General features: G+C 40.1%; 1 protein-coding gene across 1 annotated transcript in view; it reads right to left on the reverse strand.

Annotated features, from left to right (window-relative positions):
• The window catches only part of col24a1 (collagen type XXIV alpha 1), an 85,145-nt gene that overhangs the window by 18,320 nt on the left and 51,708 nt on the right, over positions 1-15,117 (reverse strand). The window contains exons 24-37 of the mRNA XM_026146179.2: positions 14,642-14,686; positions 11,952-12,005; positions 10,926-10,979; positions 9,530-9,583; positions 8,927-8,980; positions 6,978-7,031; positions 6,831-6,875; positions 6,065-6,109; positions 3,300-3,353; positions 2,565-2,618; positions 2,397-2,450; positions 2,179-2,232; positions 906-959; positions 420-527 (exon numbers count right to left, since the gene is read on the reverse strand). Of these exons, the coding sequence (XP_026001964.2) occupies positions 420-527; positions 906-959; positions 2,179-2,232; positions 2,397-2,450; positions 2,565-2,618; positions 3,300-3,353; positions 6,065-6,109; positions 6,831-6,875; positions 6,978-7,031; positions 8,927-8,980; positions 9,530-9,583; positions 10,926-10,979; positions 11,952-12,005; positions 14,642-14,686 (783 nt within the window). The remainder of the gene's footprint in view (positions 1-419; positions 528-905; positions 960-2,178; positions 2,233-2,396; positions 2,451-2,564; positions 2,619-3,299; positions 3,354-6,064; positions 6,110-6,830; positions 6,876-6,977; positions 7,032-8,926; positions 8,981-9,529; positions 9,584-10,925; positions 10,980-11,951; positions 12,006-14,641; positions 14,687-15,117) is intronic.

Raw genomic sequence — 15,117 nt, forward strand, 5'->3', positions numbered from 1 at the left:
TTTAAATTATCCCAGAACAGACTCTGTCATATTCGTGATTCTATCTCACTTTATTGCCCGATGTTCAGATTAAACACTAACCAGCAGATACTGATACACTAGATACACTCTGAATCTGCGTCCTTCCCTCCAGATAACAGTGACCTTCTTGCTCCTTGTCACCCATGGCTAGACTTGGATCTGTATCTCCAAACACCAAGAACCTAAGATCTGCAGCTCTCAGACCATGCTACACATCCAAAATCTCTGACAAGGTAAATTTATCAACCCAGTAGCAAAACGTTTTTATTGAAGAGCAGAGTGACCCCTACTGGGAATCAAAGGTATTATTTACAGAAATGTGTCTCTAGATTTCCCTCATTTACATGAAGTTTGCTGTATTATCTGAAAGTTAAACTTTGGGACCAATATTAACTTACACGGAAGCCCTGTTTCCCAGGCTCTCCAGGTGGCCCCAGGGGTCCAGGATCCCCTTCTGTCCCTTTCTCCCCTGGCTCCCCAAAAGGCCCACGCTCTCCAGGTTCACCCTGGCAATTTGACGTAGAAAGAGGAAAACAGGCACACAAGAAAAGAGTAAAAGTAAAGACAATTCAGCAACAATAGAATAAGCTTTTATTATATTACCACTAGAAAGATGGAAGATTTGGGGCAAACTAACATTACTTTCACCCGCTTCCGTAGATTTTAATATCATACTCAAATCCAGTGTGAAATTAAGTGGATATACTAAGTAATGCAATGAGATTCAATGTACCACTGGGATGACCTATTTTGGAATCCTGAGCTAATCTGCGGATGTTCTAACATTTTGATTTACTATCATAGGGTCAGTCCTGCTAAAATAAATCTTTTGCCTCCCTGGTTCATTTGATCAGAAATAATCAAGAACACACAAGTCAACAAACCTTGGCTCCATCTTTTCCCTGAGGTCCGTCTTCACCAGGGGGACCGGGAGGACCCTTAAAACATAAAAACAGTTTTAAATACATCTGCTGTAAAAAGTTAGAAATCAGCAGTTCCTATTACATCTCAACTCAAGTGCCAAGAAAACTACAATGCATCTATGAATTTTTACTTCAGTTTTAATTGGAGCCGTTTATGAAATAGACATTGATTCTTAGTAACAGGCATGCTGCTTCTGGAAATCCTCGGCAAGTTTAAATAATACTCTGCACAACTTCACATCCCTTGGTAACACAAGATTGTTTAATAATTTGTGTAACCTGTGGTTACGTGTGATTAAAAAAAAGCTCCCAGCCCGACCTAATCCAACCTACTGCATGCATGCATCCTCAAATATACTTGCACATCACTTCAATGTGATGAGAACTAGACTTTATCTTGTATTTATAATGTGTTTGTTTAAAACAAAAATACATTAAGGGATAATTATTTTTGCGTAACCAAAAGGCAAAAATCATGCAGCGCTCTCTAAAATGGAAATAGATTCATGAAAAATTCAAATTATGTTGAAATCCACAATATAATCATTTAAACTATAAAACCTAGACCTCATAGAACATCTGCACTGGTAAGATCTCCATGGAAACAACCATACTGCCACATGTCACATATGATCCAGGTTTTTGTTTTCCATCCAAGTATTTGATAGAAAAGGATTGCAGATTTAGCTCGCTTCCTCTCACACATTTTACATAATCAAAATAGTTTTAAGTACATATGAGGAACTTAAAATACATGAAATGATGAAAGGAAGATAGAGACTGGGGCATAAAGTGCGTGCATGTTTGACAGAAGCCGCTTGGCCCCTCTGCTGCTGACAGCTTATATCCAGTACTCATGGGCTGCATCGTGCCATTCTTTGCAATAAGCCTCGACTTAATGAAACACTTATCTAACACACAATGTTTTTGAATGGATCTTGCACAGTTAAGCCCTGTCATGTTAAAAAATCTGCCCACGGACAGCCAGCCATTCAAAGCTCTGCCTAATTCTGTGCACAACACGGGAAGATGAAACTAAAGCAGTCTGTTCCATCTACATATATATATATATATATATAGTTTATACATCACACAAACACTCTTGTATTTCTACTTTCTTCTGGCAAGCGGATAAAACATCTCTGTCAGAATGAGGGGGGTGAGTAAATATACAACTGGGTTAGGGTTACCCGAACACAGGGAAGGAAGGGATTAGCAAACTGCAGTCACTCACTCTCATTCCCTCCTGCCCCTGCTCCCCTTCAGCTCCTGGAGGCCCAACATCACCCTACAGGGAGACAAACCACAACAAGAAGCTGGCTGGAGGTCAGAACACACTTACATATTTGCATCACCCGCTGTTTCACTTTCAATGAGCGTGCCCATTGATTTGCAAATTAGTGGAGCAGGAAGAAGGCAAAGGTTCAAGAATTATAACAAGACAGTACAAACCTTTTCCCCTGGCTCTCCAATGGCACCTGGTTCTCCCTCTAAGCCTGGTAAACCCTACAATGATGGGAAAGAGAACCATAGGCAATATTTCATTTGCATACATTTGGATAGGATTGTCAAATAATACTCATAATCAATAAAGCATCATGAGCATTTAATGTAAAGTACTTCAGGTCCTTGTTCTCCATCAGGTCCAGCCTCTCCAGCAGGTCCTCTGGGTCCCTGAAAGAAAAAGAACCACCATGGCTAAAGCACACAAACACAATGATTCAGGAATCTCATTAACTTCTACATCAGGAACTTAAAACAAAATAGAACAAAATAGATATAATAAAAAATTCTAGCATGTAATGCCCCAACTTTTAATTATATGTCTAGTCTAGAAAAAGAACTGAGAGATGAGATTGAATGAGTCTGAAATAAAAAGACTGAAGACCAGCCAAACACACAAGATGAGACCTATAACATAAACCGAGCATCTAGCATTACAGAAAGCTCTCACCCTTATAAATATCTGTATCTGACTGTTTGACATTCCTCCTGCCCCTGTGGGGACTGAAGGAGTTCCAGGCAAATTAAGAATTTGAAGACTAAGCCAAAAAGGGAGGCACAAGGTGGGGAGCATTCAGGTGTGGTGAAAGCAGAAGAGGGAAGAAAATAAAGAATATCAAATATATACTCCCTCCCCCGAAATGATTCTCTTTCTGCTAAGATCAGAGCTTCTCGTGTGATTTAAACTGTAACAGCTTCTCCCTCGCGAAACTCGTGCGAGCATCTACGGGCGAGCGCGTTCTCCCCGCTGTCATTACATGTTCTGCTGAAGGTGTTTTTCACAGCATGCGGTTTGTTTGCAGTTTCCTGTAACAACCACATCAATGCAGCAGGAAAAAAGCGCATACTTACTGGTTCACCTTGGGCTCCCCTCTCCCCGGTGCTGCCTGGAATACCTGGTTTTCCCTGGAAACATAATCATGAGCTCAGTGGTGATTCACTCAAACATCCTGTGTAGTTAACAGAAGTCATGCACGGCTTCTCGTCATTACCAACACCACCATCATTATCACCACAATTTCCCGTGTGGCCACACACACGCGATGGCTGAGTTTAATATTTCAAGGTTGCCTGACAGCTACAGACACAACACAGAAACTCCAGGATGAGACTCTGTTTGTCGTAGTCCAAACATTGTATAGCCAAGACACTCCAATTATGTGACCAATGGCATTTGTTTTTATGCCTGTGAGCTAAATTTGCAACATCAGAAGTTTTGTGGCTCATGAAGCAGAGCAGGTCATCTGCTAATTTAAAGGTTGGTGGTTTAATCCCTGGCTACTCCAGTCTATGTGCCAAAGTATTCTTGGGCAAGATACTGAACCTTGAGTTACTTCTCGTGCACTTATCGAAGAAAGTATTTAGACACAAAAAAAAGTGCGTATGTGATGAGACATGAGGTATAAAGTGCTTTATACAAACAAGTCAATTTACTATTTAATTCAATAAGGTAAGTCCTTTGGATATTAATTTAGAGCAGCATAGCTGGTTAAAGTCCAATAGTCCCAGTCAAAAGGACATTCAACCGCTAAAAATCATTTACTGGCATTCCTGAATGGAAACATAACTGTAATTTGGCATCTTAATCCAGAAATAATAACATCATTTACCATTTACTATCATTTTGATTAAAGAGCTTGTGCACAATGGTGGTTTAACCACTACAGAAACATAAAAAATGATTTTGTTAATTCCCAGTGCTGTTAATTTAGGGCTTCTGTAGCATTGCTTCCGTCTACTGAAAAGGTTAGACACAAGGGAAAACTATGTTTTCAAACTGTACACGAGGTGAGTGAAATGAACTAAGGGGAGAAGTACAAAAAAGCACAAAAGCCAATGACAATTTTTAAAGTTCACTTACTGTTTAAAAACAAGAGCCAGTTAGAGTAATGGGCTAAAAAAAGAGCGTGGACCACAAAAAGATTTATGAGCAGCAGTCACAACCACTGTCAGCTGCTTTAACTTAACAGAACTGCCTTCGACTGTGAGCTTCATGGGACATGACATCACAGATAGCATCATTTTCTCGCTATGACTCAATTGGTTCTTTTTTCTCTTTTTTTTTTGCACAGAGAAAATAGGAATTAGAATGAGTTACAAGTTTTGAGAGATATTTTATTGGGCACAAGATGGCGCTAAGACGTCAGAGTTGGAAAAATTGAAACAATGCTGCATCTTTGGCAGCAGCAAGGAAAGGTAGAGAAAGTTCCTTTAAAAGAGTGCAGTAGCAGCAACAGTGGGACAAAAGCTACTGTCAGCAGAAACTCCTCGCTGTGAGGTGAGGATGCAAGCTGTGTTTGGAAAGCACACAGGTTGAAACAAGTCCCAAGTTTGTGCTTGATGTCCCGTCCAAAGGATGGCACGAATGTACTGAACGAGTGTTTCACTGTACCGATGGCTGACTGAGAGAGAGAACGCAGGCCCAGACGCGTCTTTGTAGGTGTTTGTCTGATAAGAATGATTACCAACAATCCCAAAGCGTCAAATGTTCAGCCAAGACATGATTTGTGGGCAAGTAAAGAAGCTCATTTGTCAGTGGTAAATGAAGACAAGCCAAACAACAGCACGAAAAGAAATGAAGGTGATAAACAGCATATATATCTATATCTATCTACATATACACACATACATACATATTAGAGAGAGAGAGTAGCGAGCTAGACAGATAGATATGACTGCTGTGAAGATCATCACTCCATAATTAACCAGCCCACATGGAGCCATTTTTGATTGTGCCACTGATATCTGCTGTTTACATGCTTTTGCCATCTGTTGATCAGTTATTGCAGCCTTTCGCAATGCATCAAAACTGCAATTCATCATTTGATCAATAATTAATTGTAAAGACCAAAAAAGGGTTGGAAAAAAAAACAAAAAAAACAACAACCTAGGGCTCCTAAAATCTGCCAAAAGTCTGACTGTGGCGTGACCTGCTGCATCTATTTGTTCAAATATCCCACTGAGTATTTACTGTGGTCACAGCTCTTTGATCCACTCTGCATGCTTAAAAGTATCCTTGGTGAGATACTGAAGCCTGAGTTGCCCTCCATGCTTTCACTGGAGTGTGAACGTGTGAATGTTAGATATAGCGAGCACTCAGACATAGAAAAAAGTGCTGGAATGAATGGGTGACTGAGCAATGTTATACAAAGCACTTTGAGTGATGAAACAGAGTAGAAAGGTGCATTCCATTTCTCTTAATAAACCCTTATCTAATCTGCAACCACGAACTGGATAAACAGTTAAGAAAATGGATGGCTGTGATTAAATGAAATGAAACAGGTCTGGATGAATGTCTTATTTGGACTTTGAACACTGTAAACGGGCTTAAAGTAGTGAAGATTTACTCCTTATTTCTTAAATATAAAAGAAGGAAATTGTGTTAGCAACTGAGACATAATAATTTTAGTACCGCGCAACGTGCGAAACCTTGAAGTCATGCCAGACGAGCAGCAAGGAGCGCATCATCACATGCTGATGAAGAGCGCAGAGTGTGTATTGTTAGTGCAAATAAAAAGACTCTTCATGATAGCTTTAAAGTACTATTCTACACTGTTGCTTCTCAAAAAAAAAAAAAAAAAAGCTTTAAGAGACAAAAGGAAAGAAATATTACTCACAGGCTTCCCAGGAGGGCCTCTCTCTCCTGGATTTCCAGCCTTGCCCTTCAAGAAGAAAAATATACATATGAATGATTAACGTGTATTGAAATACGTTAGGTTAACTCAAATCAAACCCATTACCATGTCTGATGGTGATGCAGTTCCAGCTACTACCGCACAGCAGAAAGACGGATGTTTGACATTGACCGCTCAAACATCGAGTTTTAGGGAATTTCTCCCATATGAAGACAAAAATGTGAGTGTTTTACAGGAGGAATAAATAAATGTGTTGTTCATTTATCTTCAACTGCATGATGGCGCAAAACAGCCCAAATGTTTACTTTCATCCTGCTACTCTTCAGCTTATTGAGATCAGGTTTCTTTTACTACAGACCGCCAGCAGCACAGGCGAATTACATTTGCGTCTAATCCGCCACAGGGGCAACTAGACCAAAGCCTCCCTCTGAAGATAAAAACTGCTTAAAGTCTGATGGAGCTTGTGCACCGGGCAAGCCGTTGTTGTTCTTGATGCTGTTTGAAATCAGACGCACTCGTGACCTTTCCACGAAGTGAATATGCATCTTCAAGAAGGGGGGCGTGCTTGTTGGCTTGTCCGATGAAGCTGGTTGACGCATATTTTATGACTTTTTTTATTATTCTTGGCTTCAGACAAATTAAGCTACGTAAATGTACTCAAAGGCCTTCAAGTATATGTAAAACACACAGCATTCCCTGTTTCTCTCTTATACAGATGTGAAAACACGTTGACCTAAAGACTACTTACTATTAAGCTTGGCTCTCCTTTAGGTCCGATCTCCCCCTTTTCACCCTGAAAAACATACCACCGTTTGGAACGAGATTTAGGATAAAGCCTCAGCTAACACACAGGAATTAGTGTCAATTTCCTACTATATCTATACCATGATGTTACCTTGATGCCCTCAGGACCCAGTTCTCCCGGTGGGCCATCTGGACCTCGGGGTCCCTGTGCAAAAACAAGACGAGCCACACCACTGAACATCACTCAACAAAGAAAGAACAGTACGTTGAGCATCTAAGCTCTCACATGCCAACTATGGGTAATGAAACAGCACCACCAGCAAAGTAATTAGTCTGTATTGTTTGTCTGTTTGGGGAGGTGTTCCAGCCTGATGTAGCAGCCTCCCACCCCCACAGAGATTCAGGGGTTTCACAGCATTGTAGCGCCACCATACAGAGACAACGATCTATAACACAGACACCCTCAGCCCCCCTCTTTTTTTTTGCTCCTGTCCATGCTTTTAGACCTTTCAGCTTATCTCTCCATTGAGTCTTCCTTTTATATCTCTTCCTTTGAGGACAAATCTGCTATTTTGCTTGAGCCTCTCGTGTCACTCTGCTCTTTTATCGTCCTTGTAGGATTTATCGTTATATTCTTTTTCCTTTTGTTCACCTCTCCAACCTCAGTCTTGATTTAAACACCATTGAGTCATTTACTTTTGCCTAATCTTTCATGTTATAATGGATGCTATGTTCCTTTATCTGTTTAATCTTGTAATAGTGTGGAAAAAACTTTTCTTAGTGGCACGGACACTAACTGAAGGCAGGTGATGTACATTCACCCCTGCAGTGTGGCACTGAGGTCATGGAGCAGTAAAATTATGACAACACTGAGTTGCCATAAGGTTTGCTGTCATTTTAAAGGTCAGCTTGGTCAGCTTGGCTGCCTGTCTCACAACTAACCAGATGTTGACTGAGATTCATATTTCTTCATGTTTTTTGGTGGGAAAATAGGCAAAGCAGTTATTTAGTTGTTTCAATAACAGCTGTTTTTTAATAATTCACTTTAGTCAGTTTTCTTTGGCCTACAATAAATCACATGCATTTACAATGACTGATGTATTTGACCTCAACAAAGACAGAACTGACACACGTGTGGATTATGTTAAACAACTCAAGTGGCAAGTGTCGTATGTCTTTCTGGGCAAAATATGCAGAAGGAAGAAAACATTCTGAGAATTAAAGAAGACGATCTCAGATGAGAACTAAAGTAATGTGGTAGTAACTTATTACAATTATTTTTTCTCCTAATAGGACACATTCAACTAGAAAGCTGCTGTTTGGTGCAGAAGCTACTGTAAGTGGATGTAAACTATCAATTTAAAGAGGCGATTTTTGCAAAAATAAAAGTTTGAAAAGTCCAAAATGAGCTTCTGCTTGCTTACGCTAGCCCAGTATTTTACAAGAAAGCACCAAACTTTTAACTACCTTGCTGGTAAAAGAAATTTGGAAAAGCTGCTTATGTGTTAACAATTAAACGATTCTTCGGGGACTTTTCTAAATGTCAAGATACAAAACAAAAGAGTTTGTTTCCAATCAAATAAAAAAATCCAATCTTTTTTTTGAGGGCAAACAGATTTCTGTTAATACCACAGGACTGCAGTAATCTTATTAAAAGATAGCAGGACATGCCGTGGCATGTATATCTGCCAAGTTGGTTCAGGATTTAAATTTGCTTCCTCCTTAATTTCTGCTGCTGCAGAATTTAAATTCTTAGAAAATCACAAGCACAGAAACCAGAAACTGTTCTTTTGCCACCTGTAGGTGTTGTTCTTCTCTCTGCCACACGATGTCCCACCAGCATTAAATCACCTCACTGGTTTGACCTTACAATGATGTCTTGTAACACTAGATTCATGGTGCTCGTGAAACAGTTGTAATTGCACCTATAAAGAAGCTTGGGCCATGTGGAACGACATCCACATGTCTTTTAATTGCTTCAAGCTCTGGTTTATGGGAAAGAAGATGTGATGTGAAACAGACAAACCAAAGGTCTGATGAGGGAAGTTTTTTTTAAGGGACTGATGCAGCTTGTGCCCAAATGTTACAGTCTCCTCTTACCCTTCTACCCTTTGGCCCAGCAATGCCTGGACTACCCCTCGGTCCCGGTGGACCCTGTCAGAAAAAAAAAAACAGTGTGGATATAGAAGTGAAATTAGTGAGAACATAGACCAGGAAATTATAAGAAGAAGGGAAAAAATAAGAATAAAGTTTGAAGGTTTTCATAATATTTGGTGGAGTTATGGTTATAATATTTAGATAAAATAACTATGCATCTTCTAACCACATCATCACTAATGCTGTGAACCTACGGCATGCTGCACAAACAGCTCGGTGGAAATGATCTTCAGCCAGTTAGACGCACTGTTTACTGCTCCACGCTAAATTGTGAGAATGGGGGAAACTGATGTATCAAATAGCCCTCATAAACTTTGGGTGTTTACAAAGACGAGCGTGATCCTTCAGCACAGTTTAAGGGCCCAAGAAAATCTTGCAATTTAGGTATTTACAGACATCCAGCCGAGACACTTGGTACAGAAGATGAGATTCATTAATACACAGGGAGCAAAAAGTACTCAGCAAAGGAAATTGATGACAAAAAATACACATATAGGGAGGTATGCATGAGGTTAAAATCCTGCATGTTTTTGTTGCTCCACTTACAGGTGCACCTTGCATGCCGATGTCCCCTGGGCTCCCTGGCAACCCTGGATAACCCTGACACCAAAAAGAAAGGGGAAAACATGTCACTCTTTATTGATATCGCCTACAAAATCATTTTTAAAAAGTAAAAGCGGTAACACGACATAAAATATCCAGGCTTATCTGCACTATGCTTTGGGATCAGCAGCTAATCTGGGGCAGCGGTGAACAGAACTGTGTTTCATATTATGTTGTCTTAGAATGGGCTCCAGGCTGTTCGGTGTTGTGGTTCTCACCCACATTTTACAGTATTTTCCTATAATTATCTATGAGGGAATAACACCCAAAAGTCAAAGAAAGTCACTAAAGACTAGAACACGTTCCAGAAAATGCTAATCCTGCAAATTGTCTTTGAACAGAAACAGAATTTCTGGATAAGATCATTGTAATCTGTGATGATTACACAGCACAAGCCTCTAAACTCAACCTCCACTCCTCGTTAATGTGGCTACATTACACCACCAACTGGTTCACACAAATCACTGCAATCCCTCTCGCAGCTCACAAACATCTCTCTCCTTCTTAGCCAAATGTGCACGCTAGCCTTTTGACTGCCACCAGATTAGTTAGGTCAGGCCTGGGGCCCAAAGCCACAGACATGGAGTCAATCCAAGGCCCCTGGACAGTGTAGGATGTAGGCCAGCTTCTCTTGAAGATTCATGCAGCATTACAGCACATATAAGAAACACTGCTGCACTGGACACTGTTTTTACTCAGTCTCAGTAACCCACAATCAATGGGCACTATGTTTACTCAGTTTATACACAGCTAGGTTAGGTTTTGGCTCTCTTTAGTCTTACAATGAGGTACAAACTGTGAATGACTGTTAGTGGTCTGCTACACTGGTCAGATTCTCCATGCCTGTGGGTAGCTCTAACTAATCCTTCAGTACATTCGATAATATTACCTATCTAGAGATTAGATAGGTGTCTAAAAGAGCTAAAAGATTCTCGTAATCTCCAAGAATATAGTATCTGCACGTTTATTTGCAGCAATACTCTATATTGTGCTGCTGTCAGTATATTACTGCAAATTTACAGTGAAAGGTTTCACTATGCAAACACCTTCAATAACAACACTGTGGAAAGATCTATTTTGCAAACATTTGTACCTTCAGAAGTTGCAACACGGAGTAATCTGGAACTTGGGTCTCTAGAGGGTCTGCCTTCATTTCCAGGAACTAAAACATGTAACATCTGCCAAAGCTTACAGCCAGCATCGCTTAGTGGTTCGAATTTAACTCATCATCTTTAGCCATTAGTTTACTGTTTTAGTCTATTAACCCTTTTACCGTAGGTTTGTGAGCTGTCAGACAAGAAACGGAGAGCTGCAGAATATCCTGAGTGACTGCACTTACCCTGGGCCCCTTCTCTCCGGCTGGACCTGTTGGACCTGGTGGTCCCCGGTCACCCTGGAGGAAAAGGAAGAGTTGATCATTAAACCATGACCTAAAACCTCAACACGCATTCACATACATTTCTACTTAATAAAAGCCATGAAAGTGGAGAGGAGCTTCTTTAAGTGTAGAAGGTAAATGTGACAGTGGTGTACAAATAGCAGATACTAATATATATATTGTCTTTGGCCCTCTGCACAGTATAATAAAAGCCAAAGGTAAGCCCAGCTGATCAGTAAAGCTTCCAAGGGCTTTTTTTAACCTCTGTAACACTTGTTATTCCACCTTGTCTCACACAGGGATCAGACTATTCGTATGGAACTGTTTTGGAAATACTTAGAGCAGTATTAAACAAATATTATCCATATATCTATAATGTGAAAAGAATTTTTAGGCTGTCAGGGTACAGCTGGTGATGACAGATTGAACCAGGAGGAGGATTTTTGTGTAAGAGGAGTAGGAGGACAAGCAAGAATCTGACAAGCAGATGGCTTCCCACCACAAGAACATGTTCTGACAAATGGGCCTTCTGGATAGGAAGGAAAAGGGGCTGCAGGTTGAGATAGAGGGAGGGAACAATTTACTGTACAGAGATTAAAAAGGTGTGTAATGCTGTGCACGTTTACTCGGCATAAGCTGAGGTGGAAAAAGAACTTTTAAAAAAGCACTGTGTCAGAAACAATTATATTTTGGGAGTTTCTAACATCCGTAGACAAGCAAATTTGTCTAAAGAGTATTGTAATCAAATGTTCACTTTCATTATAGCTTGACATTCGGCAGAGTGCAGGAGGGTTTAAAGGAAATAGTGGTGATGTGGATTTGACAATATTGTTATGGATGAGGATGTGAGAGTGTTGAGTGTTTATACAAGCACGTGTTCTGGGGCTCGTGGGCCTCAAGCCATGGCCTAATTATATAGGTCTGCCACTGACAGGCAGGCAGCTCATGCTGTCTGACAGCCTAATGACAGAGAAACACACACCTCACCTTTTCACCAGGAACTCCTATCACCCCAGCTATCCCAATCAGGCCTGCTGGACCCTGGAGAGGAGAGGGATAGCGTTAAACAGAAACACATCACGAGAAGTTATATCTGCGCAAAAACCCAATCTTCATTCATCTAAGGGTTACTTCCCGACTAGTCATGACACCTGGAATGTGAGAGGTCATAAATTACAATCTAATGCTTACATAAGCAAAAATGCAGGCGCTGCAAAGATGAAGAGAAACCTGAAGGGGTGAAGATCATTTTTACCATCTCGACTTTCACAAGTTTTTCCTAGAAATAGTGCTTAACTAAAAACACTGAGAGAAACAAAGGAAAAGTAAACACATCAATATGTGCCAGTAACCATGCTATAACAATATTAATTCCAAATCCACTTCACAACCCATGTGGTATTGATACTGGGCCGTTATTCAACAAAGCCAGAACAAATGGCTGCAACCTTGTTGTGACTGCTGAAACTAAACTGTTGTCTGGCAAAAAAGAAAAAGAAAAAAAAGTAACAAATAACACATTTTTTAATCGCACAATTGCAGTGGCTCACGTACTACGTTCACACTGCACTCAGCGTCAAGAAAAGCTATTTTGCGAATGACTCCTTGTGGGGGAACCACCAGAAAATGTAAGTATGGAAGTTATTAGAAGAGCTTAACCATTTCCAGTTTAGTCATGCTGGGACGGGAGAGTGGGGGGTGGGGTGCTATAGTTTGAAGCGGTGCCAGCTGCTTCACTGGATAATCTGGAGTAAAATGGCAAAATGTCTCAGTGGCTGATTTGACATTCTGGCAGAAAAGCGCAGTTATAAAAAAAAAAAAAATTGACCTCAAATCTCTTAATTGGGATGTGAAGCAGGATATTGTGGTGACCTGTATCACTTAACAGAAAGATATGGCTTCAAAAGTTTTTCCATGTGAGGCCTTGACAGGAGAGCTTTAACGGCAATGTTTTTAAGGCCATTTGGTCTCTGAGCCACAGCATTAATAAGACCTTACAGTCAAGGAGGAAATACAGCCAAAGTTAGATTTTAATAAGAAATTCTTTTTAAGAAGGATCTTTAAATGAATGTGAGTACACTCTGAGTCAGTGACACACACGCGCGCACACACACGCACAAAACATAGGTGAAGTTAGTTGTGAAGTGGAGACTGAGATGAAAACAGAACAATCAGCAGATAACCTCAAATCAGCCAAACTATGATCTTAAAAACTCAAAATTAAACTGAGAACAGTTTATGGGAGGCCTTAGAGCATAGATGTCAAACTCATTTTACATGATGGGCCGCATGCAGCCCAATTTAATGATAGGCAGCCCAGACTCCTTTTTGACTGTGTAAAATAGTCTAACTGCACATGTAAAGTTACAGGAAAAAGTTCTGGCAGCTTTTTTATTTAATTTATAGAAAATGTTCTATTTTATTGATTTATTTTACTTTGGATAGAAAGTAATAAAAAAATAAAATAAACCCCCGCATTTCTGCAGTAGATACTAAAAAAAACAGGAACTGTAATTTTGTCTGTTACTTCATTACTGTACTATGAATGACTGTGGAGGAGTTCTTTATCAATAGGACAGGCTGTAAAATTTATGAAAATACATTTAAAAGCCTTCCTTCCCATTTTCCAAAGACATCCATCCAGTGGGCCGGATTGGAGTGTTTGCCAGGCCAATTCTGGCTCCCGGGCCTTATGTTTGACACCACTGCCTTAGGGTGATATAGATGCACTCAGTGAAGACAGTTTGACTGAAACCCCTTTGGATCGACTCAGGGCTTGGAAGTTTTCTTTTTTTTAAGCATCTTAGATATCTAATTTATCTGGAAAGTGATGTAATGGCATTCATTAGACCCTCCATATGTTTTAGAGGGGTTTTTTTCCACTCTGCAGAGCCCCATGGTTCCTGTTTGGCTTCAAAGGCCCTTCTACTCAGTAACTGCTCTCATATGTGCAGTGCTGCAACAAAGTCCAGCAGTCCCACTTGGTTGCCTCCACTATGCACAGAATGCAAATATTAGCATTAAGGGGCCTCTGGGAAAGACCAGCATACTTTGAATGGTCAGAACAGTTGCGTGCGTACGAGAATCTTACAATTATGTCCCGGCATTTCTCTACAGTATCTGTGTCAAGTATAAAACCCAAAGACAGACGCACGAAAGTGTGATTTTTGCAGTTAGTTGATTTCTTTACAACCAGTCCTGACACAGATGTTTTTGGGTAATCGATAAACAGTCCAACATTTCTGTGTTAACAATTTCTCTGTAAGTATGATTCATGCACAACAGCGTGTCAAAAAGGCTTTTACAGGCTTTGAGCCATAAAAAAAATGGACAACACAAATGAGATCACTTCCACAGAGGATATCTGTTCTACTGAGAAGTTCCACCAATTCTGATTTAAAAACAGTACGGTATTTGGATCGCAAGAAGAGAGATCCAAAATTTCTTAGCCTCAAAAGTAGGTCAGTAAAATAGTGATGCATGAGAATGTGTTCCTGTAACCACTTCCACAGTTGCCACAGAGAACAGTTAATTTACTGGAAGCACTTCATCAGTATAAATCTAATAAAAGCTATACCACAGCCCTGCACTCTCTATAAAGGGATCCAATGGAAAACTACTAATCCACAGTACACCGTCTGTTAGCTAATGTCATTAGAGGTGTGAAAGAAACTTACTTGTGGTCCAACTTTTCCAATATTTCCCATGTCCCCTTTCTCTCCCTGCAAGCAGTAAACATCAGACAATGTGCTGGTTAGCTTCCTGTAGTTAAACAGATCACTGATTTGGTTCTCACAGGATATTACAAGTACAAAAAAGATCACACACATAGACCATGGGACTACATGTATGATTGCCATCATGTATGATGATGTTTTTTTGGAGAAAAACAAACTCCAGAATAAACTGCAGCTCTCTCATAATTAAGGGCATGTTTACAGCATTATAAGTCTAGGCAATAAGCACCTCGCAAGGGGAGGAAAGCATGAGACCAATAAAATCTTGATGTACATAATACTAAATTTATTATACCACATTACAGCCAATAAAAAAAAGAGTAGGGAAAAAGTCTACAGTTGACTATATTACAATGTAACACCATTTTTACAACACTGTTAAGATTTTTCAGTGAGATGATGATGTCATGTGGCAT

The sequence above is a fragment of the Astatotilapia calliptera genome, chromosome 17, assembly GCF_964374335.1.
Source record: "Astatotilapia calliptera chromosome 17, fAstCal68.1, whole genome shotgun sequence".
Classification (NCBI taxonomy): domain Eukaryota; kingdom Metazoa; phylum Chordata; class Actinopteri; order Cichliformes; family Cichlidae; genus Astatotilapia; species Astatotilapia calliptera.